We start from the raw sequence: 18,909 nt of genomic DNA on the forward strand, positions 1-18,909 counted from the left end.
CAACTTTCCCCCCACAGTGATCGAGAACGCCCTTGACCGCGTCTCCCGTATTTCCTGCAACACATCCCTCACACCCCGCCCCCGCCACAACCGCCCTAAGAGGATCCCCCTCGTTCTCACGCACCACCCTACCAACCTCCAGATACAACGCATCATCCTCCGACACTTCCGCCATTTACAATCCGACCCCACCACCCAAGACATTTTTCCATCCCCACCCCTGTCTGCTTTCCGGAGAGACCACTCTCTCCGTGACTCCCTTGTTCGCTCCACACTGCCCTCCAACCCCACCACACCCGGCACCTTCCCCTGCAACCGCAGGAAATGCTACACTTGCCCCCACACCTCCTCCCTCACCCCTATCCCAGGCCCCAAGATGACATTCCACATTAAGCAGAGGTTCACCTGCACATCTGCCAATGTGGTATACTGCATCCACTGTACCCAGTGCGGCCTCCTCTACATTGGGGAAACCAAGCGGAGGCTTGGGGACCGCTTTGCAGAACACCTCCGCTCAGTTCGCAACAAACAACTGCACCTCCCAGTCGCAAACCATTTCCACTCCCCATCCCATTCTCTAGATGACATGTCCATCATGGGCCTTCTGCACTGCCACAATGATGCCACCCGAAGGTTGCAGGAACAGCAACTCATATTCCGCCTGGGAACCCTGCAGCCTAGTGGTATCAATGTGGACTTCACCAGTTTCAAAATCTCCCCTTCCCCTACTGCATCCCTAAACCAGCCCAGTTCATCCCCTCCCCCCACTGCACCACACAACCAGCCCAGCTCTTCCCCCCCACCCACTGCATCCCAAAACCAGTCCAACCTGTCTCTGCCTCCCTAACCGTTTCTTCCTCTCACCCATCCCTTCCTCCCACCCCAAGCCGCACCCCCATCTACCTACTAACCTCATCCCACCTCTTTGACCTGTCCGTCTTCCCTGGACTGACCTATCCCCTCCCTGCCTCCCCACCTATACTCTCTCCACCTATCTTCTTTACTCTCCATCTTGGGTCCGCCTCCCCCTCTCTCCCTATTTATTCCAGTTCCCTCTCCCCATCCCCCTCTCTGATGAAGGGTCTAGGCCCGAAACGTCAGCTTTTGTGCTCCTGAGATGCTGCTTGGCCTGCTGTGTTCATCCAGCCTCACATTTTATTATCTTCTTCTGTGAGTTTGTTGTCTTTCATGAAGCATGGCATTGCAACCAGAACTCCATCAACAAACACAGTGGCTCCAAATCAATCTACCATCCCCTGCGAAAAAGAACAGGAAATGACATCACCAACGCAGGAAATGACATCACCAACCCAAGGAAACCTAACCAGATAAATAGAAAGTGGGACATAACACCAGCGCTTTGTCGGAGGCTCACTGATGATGTTACCTAGAATGGTAACGAAACGTCTGAAAACGAACCTTCCAGCTCAGCGAGCAAACTCACATCCAGTACCTCAACCTGAGCTACAAATCTTCTCAAAACTCGCAAGAGAAGAAGTACTTGGTAGGAGTAATCAATAGGTCCCCAACAGTAGTTTGGCAGTAGGGCACACTATAAACCAGGAAATATTAGAAGCTTGCAAGAATGATACAGCAACAATAATGGGTGATTTTACCATACACACAGATCAGAAGAACCAAATTGGCAGGGGTAGCCTGGAGGCAGAGTTCATTGAATGTATTAGAGATTGTTTCTTGGTGCAGAATGTTATGGAACCAACCAGAGGGCAGGCTACTCTGGATTTGGTATTGTGTTATGAGGAGAGATTAATTGATGATATCATAGTTAAGGATCCTCTCGGGAGTTTCGTGACTATAGTATGACAGAATTCAAAATTCAGTTTGGAGGTGGGAAGGTGTAATTCCATGTTAGTGTTCTGGAATTAAACAAAGGAAATTACATGGGCATGAGGACAAATTTGGCCTGGTTAAATTGGGCAGTAAGGTTGAAAGGTAAGACAGCAGACAAGCAGCGCAGTTGTTTAAGGAGCTACTCAATTCCTCACAACTGAAATATATTGCAGTGAGGAAGAAAGATGTTAAGGGGCAGGGGGTAAAAGACATCTATGGCTGAACAAAGATGTCAGGGACAATATCAACTCAAAAAGTAAGGTACACCATATTGCATAGGCCAGTGGCTGGCAGGAGGATTTGGAAACTTTCAAACATAAACAAAGAAGTACGAAAAAAATTAATGTAGAACTAAGGTAAATTACAAAAGAAAACTAGCTCAAAACAACAAAAAGGATAGCAAAATTTCTCTCAGTATATAAAAGAGAAGAGAATTGTTAAGGTGAATTTGGTCCCTTGGAAGATGAAACTGGAGAATTAATAGAGGACGCTGAAATGGCAGAGAAGCTAAATAACTACTTTCTCTTAGTTTTCCCGGCAGAGGACAATAGTACCATTCCTATTAGAATAGACAAATCAGAGGCAATAGAATGGGTAGAACTTTCAACAATCAACGTCAATAGGATAAAGGTAGCCAGCAAACTGTTAAGATTGAGAGCAGAGAAGTCCCCTGGGCCCAATGGCCTTCACGTTAGGGTATTAAAGGAAGTAGAGGCAGAGATAGTGGATCCATTGGTTACAATACTCCAAAACTCCCTGGACATGGGAAAGGTTCCAGTGGATTGGAAAAATGCTCATGTAACACCCTTATCCAAAACAGGAGGGAGGCAATATGTGGAAATTACAGTGTAGTTAGTTTAACATCTGTTGTTGGCAAAGTGTTAAAATCGATTTTTCAAGGAGCAATGTCAGGACATTTGGGAAGTCAAAATGCTATCCACCATAGTCAGCATGGTTTTCAGAAGGGCAAATCATGTTTGATTAATTTGCGACAGTTCTTTGGAGACGTAACAAGCAAAGTGGATAATGGGGATCCTGTATATCTAATATATCTGGACTTCTGGAACGCGTTTGATAAGGTGACATACTAAAGGTTAGTTCATGAAGTTGGATCAAATGGGATTAGAGTAGTTTATTAGCTTGGATAGGTGACTGGCTGTTAGGCAGATGAAAGAGTCAGGATAAATTAGTTTTTCTCTGGATGGCAAGAAGTAACTAGTGGGGTGCCACAGCATTAAGTCTTTGGACCCCAGCTGTTTACAGTTTATATTAATGACTTGGGATACAGGGACAGAAGGTGCTGTGTCCATATTTGCAGACAATACAAAAATGAACAAGTGTAAATTGCAAGGAGGAAATAAGGACCGTACAAATTGGTTTGGAGAATGGGCCAAAATGTGGCAGATGGAGCTTAACATGGGTAAGTGTGAGGTTGTGCATTTTGGTTAGATAAACAGGGAGGCGACGTATTATCTAAATGGGGACAGATTTCACTGTCCACATTCATGAGTCACTGAAAACTACCGTACAGGTACAGCAGCTGATAAAGAAAGCGAATGGAACATTGAATTTTATAGCTAAAGAAATAAAATTTTAGTTGCAACTAAACAAGGCACACAGTTTTAGTTCCCTTTTATTTGATGAACAATGTATTGGCATTGGAGGCAGTTCAGAGGAGGTTCACTAGATCCCAGAGATGAGGGGTTCATCATTTGAGGGGAGATTGAACAGTTTAGGTCTGTACTCTGGAATTTAGAAGAATGAAGGGAGATCAACTTGAGGTATTCAGGATGATAAAAGGTATAGCTAAAATAGACGTGGAGCAGATGCTTCCTCTTGTGTGGTATTCTAGGATGAGGGATCATAGCCTTAGGATAAGGCGTAGCAAATTTGAAATGTTTGAGGAGAAACTACTTCTCACAGAGGATTGTGAATCTGTGGAATTCGCTACCCCAAAGTGCGATGAATGCCGGGACAGTGAGTAAATTTGAGGAGGAGTTGACAGATTTTTAATTGGTAATGGATTGAAGGGTTATGAAAAGCATGTCAGCCTTGATGGAGTGGCGGATCAGACTTTGATGGGCTGAATGGCTTAACTCTGCCTCTACACCTTATGATGCAAAGAGGTTAGCTAATTGTCTTCTAAGCTATTGCGCTCTGCAAAAATCAGGTTTGATAAAAAGACAGTGCACTGTTTGAATTCTTAAGCGATGCTTGTGTCATGAAAAGCTAAATGAAAAGTAAGAAGGTATATTCTATGCAAAAATTCTTGATGTGATGTCTGCTCAAATTTTCTTCAGTTTGGAGGGGAAAAAGAAAGCAATTCTGAACTTGGAATCCTATAAGATGAAGACTAATCATAAAAGTTGTGCACACATTGGGGATGTAGCCCCTGCTTCCTTATTAACAGGTGGATTGGAATATTAGTACCTATAATGAGTATCTATTAGGATGTAGCAGTTCCATAAATGTGAGAACATTTTCAAGGACAAACCTCTGCGGTTAGCCAGCAAGTATGAGCAGAAGATGACAGGTTTGAAATACCTCCACCTGAAATTAGACTGAATCCCAGTCTTTCCTTTAAGAAGTAAATTTAGAATCTTTATTCTGAATTTTTCGATCATAGCACAATTTTAAAGTTGGTTTTTAATATTCATATCAAAGGATTAGACAAGTATGTATAAAACAAAGAAAATGCATCTTAGCTACACTTTTTAGTCAGAGATTCAGTCAAAACATATCACTGTTTGTAGTTGATGTCACATGGATTGATGGTTTTTGTATTGTAATCCTAGCTGATTTTGTTACTGGACAAGTCAGAACCCAGACTGCAATTTGGACTGATGGGTAATAATTTTTTTTTAATTTAACAAGGTGGCCTTTCAAAAGGCATAGGGGCAGAATTAGGACATCTGGCCCTTTGATTCTGCTCTGCCATTTGATTGTGGGTGATATGTTTCTCAGCCCCATTCTCCTACCTTCTCCCCGTGACCTTTTATCCTCTTAACAATTAAGAACGTATCAATCTCTGTCTTAAAAACACTGACTTGGCCTCTTTTAGCCCTTTGCAGTAACGAGTTCCACAGATTAAGCACCCTCTGGCTGAAAAAATTCTTTCTCATCTCGCCTCCAAAGGGTTGCCCTTCACTGAAGCTGTGCCCTTTGGTTCTAGTTTCTCCAAGCTGTGGGAACATCATCTCCATGTCCACTTTATCCAGGCCTTTCGGAATTCTTTAAGTTTCAATGAGATCCTCCCTCATCCTTCTAACTCAATTGCATACAGACCGAGTCATCAATCACTCCTCAAAGACAAACCCTTCATTCCTGGGATCATCCTTGTAAACCTCTTCTGGACCCTTTCCTGTGCTGATATATTCATCCTTAGATACCTGGCCCACAACTGCTCACTGAAGCACAAGTATGCAATGCTGCAAATCTGGTTTTAACAATAAAAGAGATTTATTTTAGACAAGAAATAAAGATAAAATAAAATGGACCAAGCTAATTGCTAATAAGACAATATGAAATTTTTCAAAATGCACAGTAAACATAAAGCCCCCATCTATCCTCATAGCATCACTTAAGAGTGCTCAAACACCTGAGTGAATTCCCTTGTCTGTCCCATCTATAGACTTGACTTAACTGTTTATTTCCATTCCTGGTCTTGAGAGTTTGATAGCTTCATCCTTGAGTATTCATGACTTAGCTTAGACTTTATCAGCTTCAAACAATCCCGTCAGGATTCTAACCAAACAATTCTGGTCTGGAGCTAAACCGTTATACTGAGGTAATTTATTTCCTGCCCCTTCTAATATATCCCTTATGCGTAGTGGAACCTGTTTCATATGTTCGACTTTAATCAGGATTAAGCAAAGAAAGGAAAACCTCATTCTTCTAAATCAGAAGTGAGCTAATGCTTTTCAATGTTTACTTTATCCAATTGTAAAATACTCACATTGACACAAAATTCACATTATCACCTGAGAGCGCAGTCACTCAGTGGTGGAAAAAAATCCTTGGTTCCAGAAATATAGACAAGTTAAGCATTAAAACTCCTTGTACACACAAGCAAACACCCAAATGTCGCTAGTTCAAAATCCAAACTTATACTGGAGTATCAGTTTTTTTAATGTATGTATGTATATATAATGTGTGTGTGTGTGTATGTATATATATGTAAATTACACACCTTTCATAAGTTGTTTCGCATAGTTTTCTTAGAATTGAAGACCAATAGCAAACATATGAAAGTCATTGGCACCTGCAAATATATTTTTCCAATTGCTACGAGCAATAATGATCACATTTGTATTACTAGAATGTTGACTTTCTGGTAGGAGTCTTATTTTGAGGACACAGTGTTCAGAACTTGCTTCGTAAAATAAACAGTTTTAGGAGTTTTACTTACTGTCAATTCCAGACTACAAATATTGAATAAAAAGTCATCAGCTTATTATAAAAACCAAAAGAACTGCAGATGCTGTAAAGCAGAAACAATTATAGAAATTGAGTGTGGCAGGACAGGAACTACTAAGGAAGGGTCTCTTGACCCGAAATATTAACTCTGATTTATCTCCACAGGATGCTGCCATACCAGCTGAGCTTTTCCTGCAATTTCTGTTTTTGTATCAGCTTATTGTTTCATTAAATACTAAATGAACAATGCTGATGGAATTGTGATAGTGGGGCCTGTTAGAAAGGGAGCACAGTGGTTAGAAAATGCTAAAGAGCTCCCCAGTGGTCATTGAAGTATCAGGTGAGACTGCAACTGGAGTATTGTGGACAGTTTTGATCCCCTAACCTAAGAGAAGATATATGTTGCATGCAGGGAGTGAGTGAAGCTTCACAAGGTTGGTACTGAGGATACACAGGATTCTTGTACAAGAGATTGATTTGAGGGGTTCTGTATTCACTCAGGTTTAGAAAAATGAACTGGGATCTGATTGAAACATACAGTAAATCCTGTATCTGTGAAATCACAAGTTGTGAATTCATCTGTTTGTGCCAAAAGAGCAACAAAAATCACCTACCTGCAAAATTTTTTTAACAATTTTAACCAATTTTTAATAAGCTCAGCACTTGCAAATTTCATCATTTGTTGAGGTTTTTGGGATCGGGACTCTTGCAGAAATGGAGGAATGACTGTATAGCATTACAATGGAACCAGACAGACTAGATGCAGGGAGAACAGTTCCCTGGGTTGGGAATCTAAAACCAGAGGTCAGATTCTCAGAATATGGGCTGCGCATATTAGGACTGAGATGAGAAAAAATTTCTTCACTGACGCTAGTCAACCTGTGGAATTCGCTGCGATAGAAGGCTGTGGAGGTTGGGTCACTATGTATATTCAAGAAGAGATAGATACATTTTTAGATATTAAAGACATAAAGGGATATGGAGAGAAAGTGGGAATATGGCATTGAGATAGGAGATCAACAGTGATCATCTTGAATGGTGGAGCAGGCTTGAAGGGCTCAATGACCCATTCCTGCTCATTGGTTCTGTGTGTCTAGAAAATCTGACGAGCCTTTTATACAAATCTAAAATAATTAACATCTCTTTCAGGGGTTTTGGACAATCATCAGTCTGAGGATGGGATTGAACAACCAGCTGTTAAACGTCAAAGAGTAGACATCGCAAATGGGCAGTCAATCCAAGATTCTACAGTAAAGGTAATTTTGGGGGCATGTATATATTTGTCAGATGAAGATTTTACAAGGTAATGTATCAATGTCATTGCATGATACTTTTCAAATGTATGACAAAATAAGTTGATAAAGTGGATGTGAGTTTGCTCGCTGAGCTGGAAGGTTCGTTTTCAGACGTTTCGTCACCATACTAGGTAACATCATCAGTGAGCCTCCGACGAAGCGCTGGTGTTATGTCCCGCTTTCTATTTAGCTAGTTAGGTTTCCTTGGGTTGGTGATGTCATTTCCTGTGTAGGTGATGTCATTTCCTGTGTTGGTGATGTCATTTCCTGCATTGGTGATGTCATTTCCTGTTCTTTTTCTCAGGGGATGGTAGATTGGCTCCAGATATATGTGTTTGTTGATGGAGTTCCGGTTGGAATGCCATGCTTCTAGGAATTCCAACCGGAACTCCATCAACAAACACATTGATTTGGAGCCAATCTACCATCCCCTGAGAAAAAGAACAGGAAATGACATCACCAACCCATGGAAACCTAACCAGATAAATAGAAAGCGGGACATAACACCAGCGTTTCATCGGAGGCACACTGATGATGTTGCCTAGTACGGTGACGAAACGAACCTCAACCTGAGCTACAAATCTTCTCAACTCGCAAGTTGATAAAATATTGGATTTTGGCAGTTTTGCACCTTAAATTTTTTGAATATAACTTATCGCTGCACTCAGAATTCTGCAAAAAGTTAAAAGCTGGTTCAGAGTGGAAAAAGTCAAATACCTTAGCCACCAAACTCTTTGGCTTGCATGTCATTCTTGAAGAAAGGCTCTGTTGTTTTGAGCTATGCAGTGTGATCTCTCGTGTCTTACCATTTTCCTTTGCTTCTCAAAATGAAATATTCAACCTATTCAACCTATTCAACCTATACAACCTAACATGATGATGCAGATGAAATACAGAACTGTGCTTTGGGAATGACAGACATAAGTCTGTGTTCTGCTAATTCCATGAAAATATTAAATTCCATCGAAAAGGAACAATGTAGCTTTAGTTTGAATTATGTTAACATCTCTGACAGGCCACATAATAACTATGTCAAAAAGATAGGGTTAATTCTGTTTCCAGGTCATTGTCAAAGCCATTTTGGGCAGTCGCTCAACTTCTCCAAGTTAGCAAAGTTGGAAATGAGATCCAAATATTAGATTTAGTTAAAGACTGTAACAGTACAAATGTTGTCATCTTCTTCCTTAACCAACTATCCTAGAAGTTATCTTTATAATATTTTCTAAACAACCTGTTCAGAGATATTGTTACACACCTTTGGGGCAAGTGAACAGGAAACCAACTTGCTGACTCAGAGGTAAGGACACTACCAGTGCATCATAAGAACACTAAGTGATTTTATATTTTCTAATCAACCTGTTTATGTTCTTGCACGTCTCTGGAGAAGGTGAGTCTGTCTCAAAAGATGTAGATATTACCATTGCACCACAATAGCACTGAAGTGTTTTTATTTTTGTTTCCTTCTAATTGGCTTATTCAGAGACGTTATCACACATCTTGACTGCAGATGGCACTTGAGCCTGAAACTCCTGGCTCAGAGTTTGGGACACTACCACTGTGCCACAAGAGCTCTTAAGTTGTCTTTTTTCCTTCTTTGCATTTTCATATCTTATTCAAAACTACTATCTGTAAAGTCACTGTACGAGATCTTCTCATGATCAGCATCTGCGACACCTCCAGAAAAATAGAAAAAAAAATCAGAATCCATTTGCCATGTAAAATCCAACAAAGCCTGAGTAAAATTGCATCTTCAGCAGTTGTTACTTGGACCTCTACTTCATCTTTCATTTTTTTTATGCTTCAGCCTGCGTGTGCATTTCTTCTGCCACTCTGCTGCCATGTTCACAAAGATTTTGTAGCCCCACAACGTACAAGAACAAGCCTCTCACCTGTGTATACTAAAGCTTTGATAGTGTTATTGTGCTTCAACCTATTGGCACACATCTGGATCCTCTCCTGTGTACAATGGTAAATGTTTGGAATTCATAGGGTAATACCATTAGCTACTTCGAGCAGCAAATCACCCACACGGTTGTGTGGTCAAATCTTTGAAGTGAGATCTGAGCCCCCGCAACATATTGGTTCGGTTGGGAGTACTACCACTGAGCCATGGCTAAGGCCATCCATTAACTCCATTGCTTTTGGAATGTTTCATTTGAGGTTGAATTTATTAGATTGGAGCTTTCAAAGCTTGACATGTTAAACTCCTCATTCCACGTTTATTTCCTCACTCTCAACTCAAGCTTTACTGTGTGAATTCCTGGAATGGTGAATTAATGATTAGACAACTGAGACTTTGGTGAATGTCAGGTGTAGGACCACCCATATATTTCCTTAACTGAAAGGAAATAAGTTGAAAGGAGTTAAGTTGTATAAAGGAAGAAAAGCAAAAAGATGGAAAGACTAAGTTGATAAACCCAGAGAGAAAAAGATCCATAGGAGAAGTTAGAAACAATATAAACATTTTCTGGAAACATTTTATTTCCTTGAAGCTCCACAAATTTGTTTGTTTTGTTTCTGGATTTTTTTTCTTAGTTGTTTATTCATGGGATATGGGCATTATTACCCATTTCTGGGGGTAGTACATCTCTGGGCTGCTTTACCCGTTCATAATTGCCCAAGGGCACTTGTAGCTAGACCAGTTGAGGACGGCAGTTTCCTTCTCTAAAGGACATTAGTCTCCAGATAGGTTTTTCCTGACAATCGGCAATGGTTTCATGGACATCATTAGACACCAAATTCAAATTGTGATCATCTGTGCAGGATTCAAACCCAGGTCTGTAGATCATTACCCAGGATCTCCGAGTTAATGTTCAAGCAATAATACTACTAGGCATCATCTCCCTGAATCTCCATTAATGAATAACATTGTAGGAACATAAATCTTGTGGGTTGTTTAAAAACTCATTATCATTTCGTATAGTAAGTTTACTTCATAATTTACTGCATAAATTTATAATGTTATGAAACTCTGAAGGTCATAGCAAGGTTCTAGTTCTGCAAAGCTGATGATTGTGGTGACCAGTAATTTCTGAACATTTGCATCACTTACATTATCTCTTTGCCACCATAGCTGGGTATTTTGAGTTCTAAAACTGGCAGGCATTTTACTTTGCCAACAAATACTTAACCATAGCCCATGCCATTGGATGCGTTGATTTAAATCCTGGTGCCATATTTAATTTAAACCACTAGATGGTGACTTTGCTATATCTGTAGGGAGAGCATTGTTTGTAAGTATGTCTGATATTTTTAAAAAAGCTGTGTTTATTTTCTATCAAAGTGCATCATCAAATGTTTCAAGGGAAGTAATTCTAAACCTCAGTGATTCAGTTGAAACATCTGATGCAATGTATTTTGAAATAGTGCATTTTGAAACCTCATGGTTGTGCAGCCTCCATGTTGGGGGGGAAATCTCCAACGCACACATGTTTCTGTTTGCAATATTTTTCGAGATATGACCTTTGAATGGTGAATGATTTGTACAAATTTAACTCATGCTTTAATCCTAGAGTATAACATTTGGATAGTGTATTGGTGAACTAATAGTGTGTGTTGGGATAGGGATGGCATACTGTAACTAGTGGCATGTCACAGGGATCAATGCTGAACCAGAATTATTTGCAATATATATTAATGAATTGAATGATGAAAATGAATATACTATTGCCAAGTTTGTGGATGACACAAATAGTTGGGAAAGGAAGTGGTGAGGATGTTGCAAGAGTCAGCACATGGATGGAGACAACTTAAGTGATGTGGGCAAAAACTTGACAGATGAAACGTAATAAGGGAAAAAGTGAGGTTTTGCACTTTGTTAGGAAGAAGAGAGGAGTTAATATTATTTAAAGGGAGAATAAATGTGCAAAGGCACAGAACCAAGGGATTTGCAAGTTCTCGTCCACTAATCACAGAAGGTTAGCTTCCAAATTTGGCCTGTAATAGGGAAGGCAAATGGAATGTTGGCCTTTATTTCAAAGGGTATGAGGTATAATGGGCACTAATCAGACCACAGCTAGAATACTGTGAATAATTTTAATCTCCTTTCTTTCGAAGGAAAGATAAACTGGCATTGAAGGTAGTCCAGAGAAGGATTGTCAGATGAGCCTGACGTCATTGAACTGTAGAGGTGGTGAATGTCCTACCTCTGCTCCTTTATGTGTTATAGTTTTGGGTGTATACTTTTTCACTTTTCCAGAAGCTTAATTGTTAATAGTACTGATGCAAATTGTATGAAAATATTACAAATATTTTTGTGAATTTTTCATCAAATACTTATACATATTTTTTCCTTGCTATATGCCATTTGATTTCTGTTCTTGATATCACTTTGTTTTCCAACATTTCAAATATTCTTGGAGTCTATTTGTGTCTAGCATTTGATAATCAAGTGAAAGCTCTTATTATAATTTAAACTTAGAATAAAAGTGTACAAGAGGTTTGTTCATGTAAACAAAGAAGCTGATTCACTATACTCATTGTCATTGAACAGAGAAGATCCAAATGCACTTATGAATGTGAAGATTTGACAAGGATCCAAAGTTGAATTGTTCATATGTTCAATAAAGGACACATTTGAAATGTTTATTCACTCAACGAGTGAAAGTCATTGAATCATAATCTTTTTACATTACTTTACTGCAAAACGTAATCTTTTTTTCCTCTTTTCTTTTTACAGTCTATTCTTTTTGACATTAATCAAGCCATTTGTTTGCGTCTTGATAGTATTGAAGCCAAAATTCAGGCTGTGGAAGCCACTTGCAAAGCAATTGAAGAGAAAATAGACTTGGTTTTTAATAAACAAAATAGTCCTATCCAGGTCCCTATGGTGGCAGGATCTCCTCTAGGTGCAACACAGACGTGGAATAAAGTTCGCAGGTGAGCTGCATGTTTTGTGCTGCAAAAATGAAAATTATTGGTTTGGAGCAGCTGAATATTGTATCAAGTGAAGTTCAGATAGTAACAATCAGCTTTCATGAGTCTGATAGATGGGCTTTTTGTTTTAGCTATACATGAAGGTAAATATGTGCAATAGCTTCAAGTGATCTTTTTATGTCTTTCTGATCTTACATGTAATCTCGTTGTCATAAGCTTATCATTTAGTGTGATAAACATAATTTCTATACCTGTAACTACCAACTGCGCAAATGAGTACACTAATTAAATTGACACAGTCTGAATTTATACTGTCCTTTTGACACAATTCTAAATCCACAGCTGCAAAAACACCTTTTGGGCAATGTAAAGATTTCAGGTCCATACGCTGCTTTCCCTGCTGCCAGATGTGTAGATATTCTCCAGCAATTTCTGTTTTTGTTTTGGATTTCTTTGCAACTTAATTAGGAGACTGTTGGATAAGAGTTTCTACGCAAAACAGGTAACTTCCAGACCAATCTAAAGTGTAATATCTTTTGTTTAAGAAGTGTTTATTTTCTTAAAAGTATGGCTACAGAAATAATTCATGTTGATCATTAATCCTTTCATAGATGCAAACCAAACCAGCAAGCCACAAGTTCAAAATCCAAAACCCAAAGTAAATGATATTAAAATGCATGTAAATTGCATATGTTGCATCCCTGTTTTAAAACTGCACTTGGTAATAAATTGGTTCAAAGAACAAGGAAAATTACAGCACAGGAACAGGCCCTTCGGCCCTCCAAGCCTGTGCCAATTGAGATCCTCTGTCTAACCTGTCATCTGTTTTCTAAGGATCTGTGTCCATTTGCTCCCCGCCCATCCATGTACCTTTCCAGATAAATCTTAAAAGCCACTAACGTGTCTGCGCTACCACCTCCGCTGGCAACGCGTTCCAGGCACCCACCACCCTCTGCGTAAAGAACTTTCCACGCATATCTCCCCTAAACTTTCCTCCTCTCACTTTGAACTCGTGACCCCTAGTAATTGAGTCCCCCACTCTGGGGGAAAAAGCTTCTTGCTATCCACCCTGTCTATATCCCTCATGATTTTGTAGACCTCAATCAGGTCCCCTCCCAATATCCGTCTTTCTAATGAAAATAATCCTAATCTACTCAATCTCTCTTCATAGCTAGCACCCTCCATACCAGGCAACATCCTGGTGAACCTCCTCTGCACCCTTTCCAAAGCGTCCATATCCTTTTGGTAATGTGGCAACCAGGACTGTACGCAGTATTCTAAATGTGGCCGAACCAAAGTCTTATACAACTGTAACATGACCTGCCAACTCTTGTACTCAGTACCCCGTCCGACGAAAGAAAGCATGCCATATGCCTTCTTGACCGCCCTGTTGACCTGCATTGCCACCTTCAGGGAACAGTGGACTTGAACACCCAGATCTGTCTGTTCTTCAATTTTCCCTTGGACTTTTCCATTTACTGTATATTTCGCCCTTGAATTAGATCTTCCAAAATGCATCACCTTGCATTTGCCTGGATTGAACTCCATCTGCCATTTATCTGCCCAACTCTCCAGTCTATCTATATTCTGCTGTAATCTCTGACAGTCCCCTTGATTATCTGCTTCTCCACCAATCTTAGTGTCATCTGCAAACCTGCTGATCAGACCACTGACACCTTCCTCCAAATCATTTACGTATATCACAAACAACAGTGGTCCCAGAACAGATCCCTGTGGAACACCACTAGTCACAGGTCTCCAATTTGAGAAACTCCCTTCTACTACTGCTCTCTGTCTCCTGTTGCCTAGACAGTGTTTTTTATCCATCTAGCTAGCGCACCCTGGACCCCATGTGACTTCACTTTCTCCATCCGCCTGCCATGGGGAACCTTATCAAATGCCTTACTGAAGTCCATGTATATGACATCTACAGCCTTTCCCTCAGAACGATTACTTTTTACTTACTTAATTTATGGAATATAACATGAAATGCTTAAAGGTGAGAAGCTCATCATCTGAAACTTCAGTACACGTACACTATTTGTAACATGTTGATATTAAAACATCAACATTTCCGATTAAAATATTTTATGGGGCAACATGGAAAACAGATGTGATAGTGGGACCCCACTTTTAAAAAGAAATCAGTATAGCACTGATGAACAGACATTAATATAAGCCAAGTAATTACTGATGCTGGAATTCTGATATAAAAGCAAATTGTGGGGGGAGAGGGAGCTTTGATGTTTTGAGTGGAATAATTTGCTTTTTAGAACTGCAACATCATTAGTCAACTTGAGATATCAATACTCTAGGTCTCTCAAAAGATGCTCCTAAATCATGCACAGACAATGTTTGCATGTTTCATCGGCTGAAATGGAAACTCTTACCTCAAATGCGCATTCACTAACATCTGCCTTCATGTCATAATGCTGCTTGTTAGTTTCATACATGTCCTGCTGTTTAGATGCTGTAATTTTATCAAAGCCTGGCAAACAGTTAACTCTTGTTGGCTGACCTCCTGTAATGTCAAACCACCCTAAAACCAGCTCATTCTGGTGATTTAGCTTTCATACTTCTGATAGAGTGCATCTATTCAATAACTGAATCATCTCTTTGAATTTCAGGCAAAATTTTGCACATTATTAAACATTGCATTGTTTTAAAGTTTAACCAAACAGTGAATGTTCATGTTGTGAGGTGGAGGGAGAGAAATGGGCATTATTTCTCTGGTATTGTCAAAATATTTGTGCTTTATTTAATCAAGATGCTATGGAGAGATAATAACTTGCATAATTTTTAGTAGTGTTTACAGACCAGAATATATCTTGCCTGAGTTTGCAGAAGGGGAGCTCAAAGACCAAGGCTTTTGGTATTATTTTCTTCAGGCACTGAGAAAGTTGCAGGGTCTTTTAACCACAAGTCGTGTGTGATTATATTAATGTTTGAAAACGATGTACACGTTGTCATTTAATGCTGTTAGCATTAATGCTGTTACTAGCCTTTCTGTTATGCGAAGAATTGAACATACGAATATGCATTAGTGAGATCACATCTTGAATACTGTTTGCAGTTTTGGTCGTCTCATTTAAGTAAGCATATAAACATGTTGGAGATAGTTAAGAGAAATGTTTACTGGATTGATACCTAGAATAAGCTAATATTCTTATGAAGAAAGATTGAACAGACTGAACTTATTTTCACCAGAGCTCAAGTGCAAGGGATGATTTGATTGAAGTGTATTAGATCTGGTTGCTGCAGAGGAAGTGGATTTGGAAAGGATGTTTACTCCCGTGGTTGAATTTAGAAACCAGGAGCAATTCTTACAATTTGGGGCCTACCTTTTGCAGACTGAGATTTCAGGAACGCTTTCTTTATGGTTATGTGACTTTGAAACTCTCTGCCTCAGAAGGCTTTGGAAGCAGGAGTCATGAACTATTTTTAAAATGCAAGATTAAATTATTTGACAAAGGAACCAAAGGTAATTGCAAATAGATGGGAACATGGAATTGTAAACACAAACCGATAAGCTGTGATGTTGCTGAATGGTAGAACGGGCTTGAAGGGCCAAGTACACTATATCTGTCCCTAATTTTTATGTTCATAAATCTAGATGAACAGGGTCTAAGAAATCACAATAAGTTATTTTTGGAATTGAGCCAATTTTATAACCCGGAAAGGTCACAGCAGATTGCTGAAGGGTTTGGGAAGGCACTCCTGTTTTTCTCGGGCTTCAAAAACCCCTGGCAATGAACATCTGCTGGATCTGGCAAACCTCTGCTTTCCTTTACTGCTGGGTTTATTGAGTCCTGGGCAAGCTGGTTCACAGCTGACAGATTCAAATTACTTCCAGGTGTCGAAGTATTGAAACTTATTTAAATATTACAAGTACCAGTCTCCCTCTCAGAGCAAGTTACCCAGCTGACTCCAAATCTACACTGGTAAAACTGGAAGTGGACTCTGTTTGTGCTAGGTTCTGGTTGGATTTTGCAATTATTTCACATTTTAACACCCATCCAGAACATTCCTGACCATCGTGGGTTGATGTATTAATTGTATGAATTCTTTGTAATGCAGCTGCCTATAATATGATTACATTTTTGTTTATGTGGTCACAATAAATTAAAGAATGCTCATTAATCTGATTATGATTCTCAAATGAATTCATGATTAAGTGTATATTCTTCATCAGTATCTGGGTAAACTGTGAAAATTTCAAGGTTATTATCTGAAATAAATCTAAAACTTGTACTGCTGGTTTAAAGGGTGAATTAGGTATTTGCATCTTATTGTTGCAGAGGTTCACAGCTGGGTGAAATGGTGAAATAATATTCAGAAGGATGCTGTTTTTTTTAGGAGCAATCATTTCTCAAAACATGATCTGGGTATATATTTTGTTAAATAGATATTCTATATTTACTTGTCAAATATAATGTTTTCTTCCCTAATTTTGTTTATTATTTTGCATTATTCTGTGAAGTATCTTATTTTTATTTGACTTTTTTTTTGCAGTACAGTACCGCAAACCACTGTCATATTAAACAGTGATCGACAGAATCCAATTGGTTCCAAAGTTGCTGGACAAGAAGAACCTTTAGCCAGAGGAACAGACACCCTGGACAATATTCTCAGCAAGTTAGTGAAACTCCTTAAAAATTTCAATTCATTTTCTTGTTGCATCAAGATTAATGAGCCTTGTTTGTAGTCCAGTTAGTCACGTGCTTCAAGAATTTTTAGTGCATCTATATAGTTATAGTTTAAATAAAAGCAGAAAATTCTGGAAATACTTATCAGGACATGCAACGTCTATGGAGAGTGAAACAATTAATGTTTCAGGTTGATGACCTTTGCTGCGGAAATGGGGAAACAATTTCAGCATATAAGGCTGAAGGTTACAAAAGTAGTAAAAGGTCAGAATGAAAAAGCCAGAACACTCACATCATTAGTAATAATACTAATGAATTGACAGCACAAGTAAAAATAAGTATGTATGAACTGGTGATAGTTAGCGAGACATGGCTGCAAAATGAAAGCGACTGGAGTCCGAATATTCAAGGGAATGTACCATTTTGGAAGAACAGCAAAAGTTAAAAGGTAAAAGTGGAGGTGTAGCTCTGTTACTTAGTATGACTGTTAAGAGAGATGATGTTTTTAGTTTTACAGATCAAGATATACTGTCAGCTTGAGTAGAGGTAAGAAATTACTTGTCAGCATGCTGAATAGGCAATCTCACTCTAGGACAGGTGTGCAGGAAGGAATACAGGGTCTGTGAGAAAGGTACAGAAAAAATCATTGCAAATTTTAATTTACATTTGGTTAGATTAAATAAATTGGCAAAGGTCACCTGGGTAATGTGGTCATGAAATTTTACTTTGAGCAGAACTCTTTACAGGCAACATGATGGGAGGCTATACTATATCCAGTAATGAGCAAAGAGGCAGGATATAATGAATGAAAAAATACATATGCCCCTATGTAGTAATGATCATGGTATGAGGGAGAAACTAATAGATCTGAGACTGATGTTTTAAGCTTAAAATTATGAGAACATGAAGATCGAGCTGGCAAAAATGAACTGGGAAATTAGATTAAGGGTATGGCAGTGGAGATGCAGTGGCAGATATTTATGAAGACATTTCAGAATACACAAATGACACATTTCACTGTGTAAGAAACACTAAGGGAAGGGTGCATTATCTGTGGCTAACAAAGGAAGTTGAAACTATGAAATTGAAATAAAAAGTATATAATTCTGCAAAGATGAGTGGCAGCTCAGAAGTTCGGACAGAGTATAAACAATATCTAAGAATGATTAAAAGATTAATAAGGTGTGAGAAATTAGAGTGCAAGAGAAATCTAACTAAAATATAAAAGCACAGATAGTAAGAGGTATTTAAGAGGGAAAAGAGTAAGAGGAGATAACAACCTGACTGGTCCGGTATAAAGGATCTGAATAATTAATCATGGAAAATACAGAAATGGAAGCTAAATTGAATAGATATTTTTTACCTGCCTTTACTGTAGAGAATACAAATAACATGCCTGAAATAAACAATTGAGTTTTTTTGAGGAAGTGATAAAGGTGATAGAGGCCAAGGCAGTGGATGTTGTTTATTTGGACTTTACTAAACCATTTAACAAGGTCACTAATGGTAGGCTAGTTAGAAGATTAAATTGCAGTAGAATCCATGATGAGTTGGCAAGTTGGGTACAAAATTGACTTGGCCATAGAAAGAGGGTAATTGTGGAGTGGTATATTTTTTTCTGACTGGAAGTCTGTCACCAGTGGTGTTGCTCAAGGATCAGTGCTGGGACATCTTGTTTGTAATATATATATAAATGATTTAGATGAAAATGTAGGTGTTCTGATTAGTAAGTTTGCAAACAGCTCAAAAATTGCTGGAGTTGTGGAATGTGAAGAAGGTTGTAAAAAGATATAACAGTATGTAGAACAGTTGGAAAGTTGAGGAAG

At 39.0% G+C, this 18,909-nt stretch overlaps 1 protein-coding gene across 10 annotated transcripts in view; it reads left to right on the forward strand.

Annotated features, from left to right (window-relative positions):
* The window catches only part of banp (BTG3 associated nuclear protein), a 296,836-nt gene that overhangs the window by 118,054 nt on the left and 159,873 nt on the right, over nt 1-18,909 (forward strand). For 9 of the 10 annotated variants that reach the window (XM_059651709.1, XM_059651711.1, XM_048546311.2 and 6 more), the window contains 3 exons: nt 7,417-7,523; nt 12,241-12,440; nt 16,950-17,072. In XM_059651709.1, coding sequence (XP_059507692.1) covers nt 7,417-7,523; nt 12,241-12,440; nt 16,950-17,072 — 430 coding nt within the window. Of the gene's footprint in view, nt 1-7,413; nt 7,524-12,240; nt 12,441-16,949; nt 17,073-18,909 lie in introns of those variants that run through there. The other variant, XM_048546310.2, reaches the window with a different exon arrangement.

This window comes from Stegostoma tigrinum, chromosome 16 (genome assembly GCF_030684315.1).
Source record: "Stegostoma tigrinum isolate sSteTig4 chromosome 16, sSteTig4.hap1, whole genome shotgun sequence".
NCBI classification, from domain to species: domain Eukaryota; kingdom Metazoa; phylum Chordata; class Chondrichthyes; order Orectolobiformes; family Stegostomatidae; genus Stegostoma; species Stegostoma tigrinum.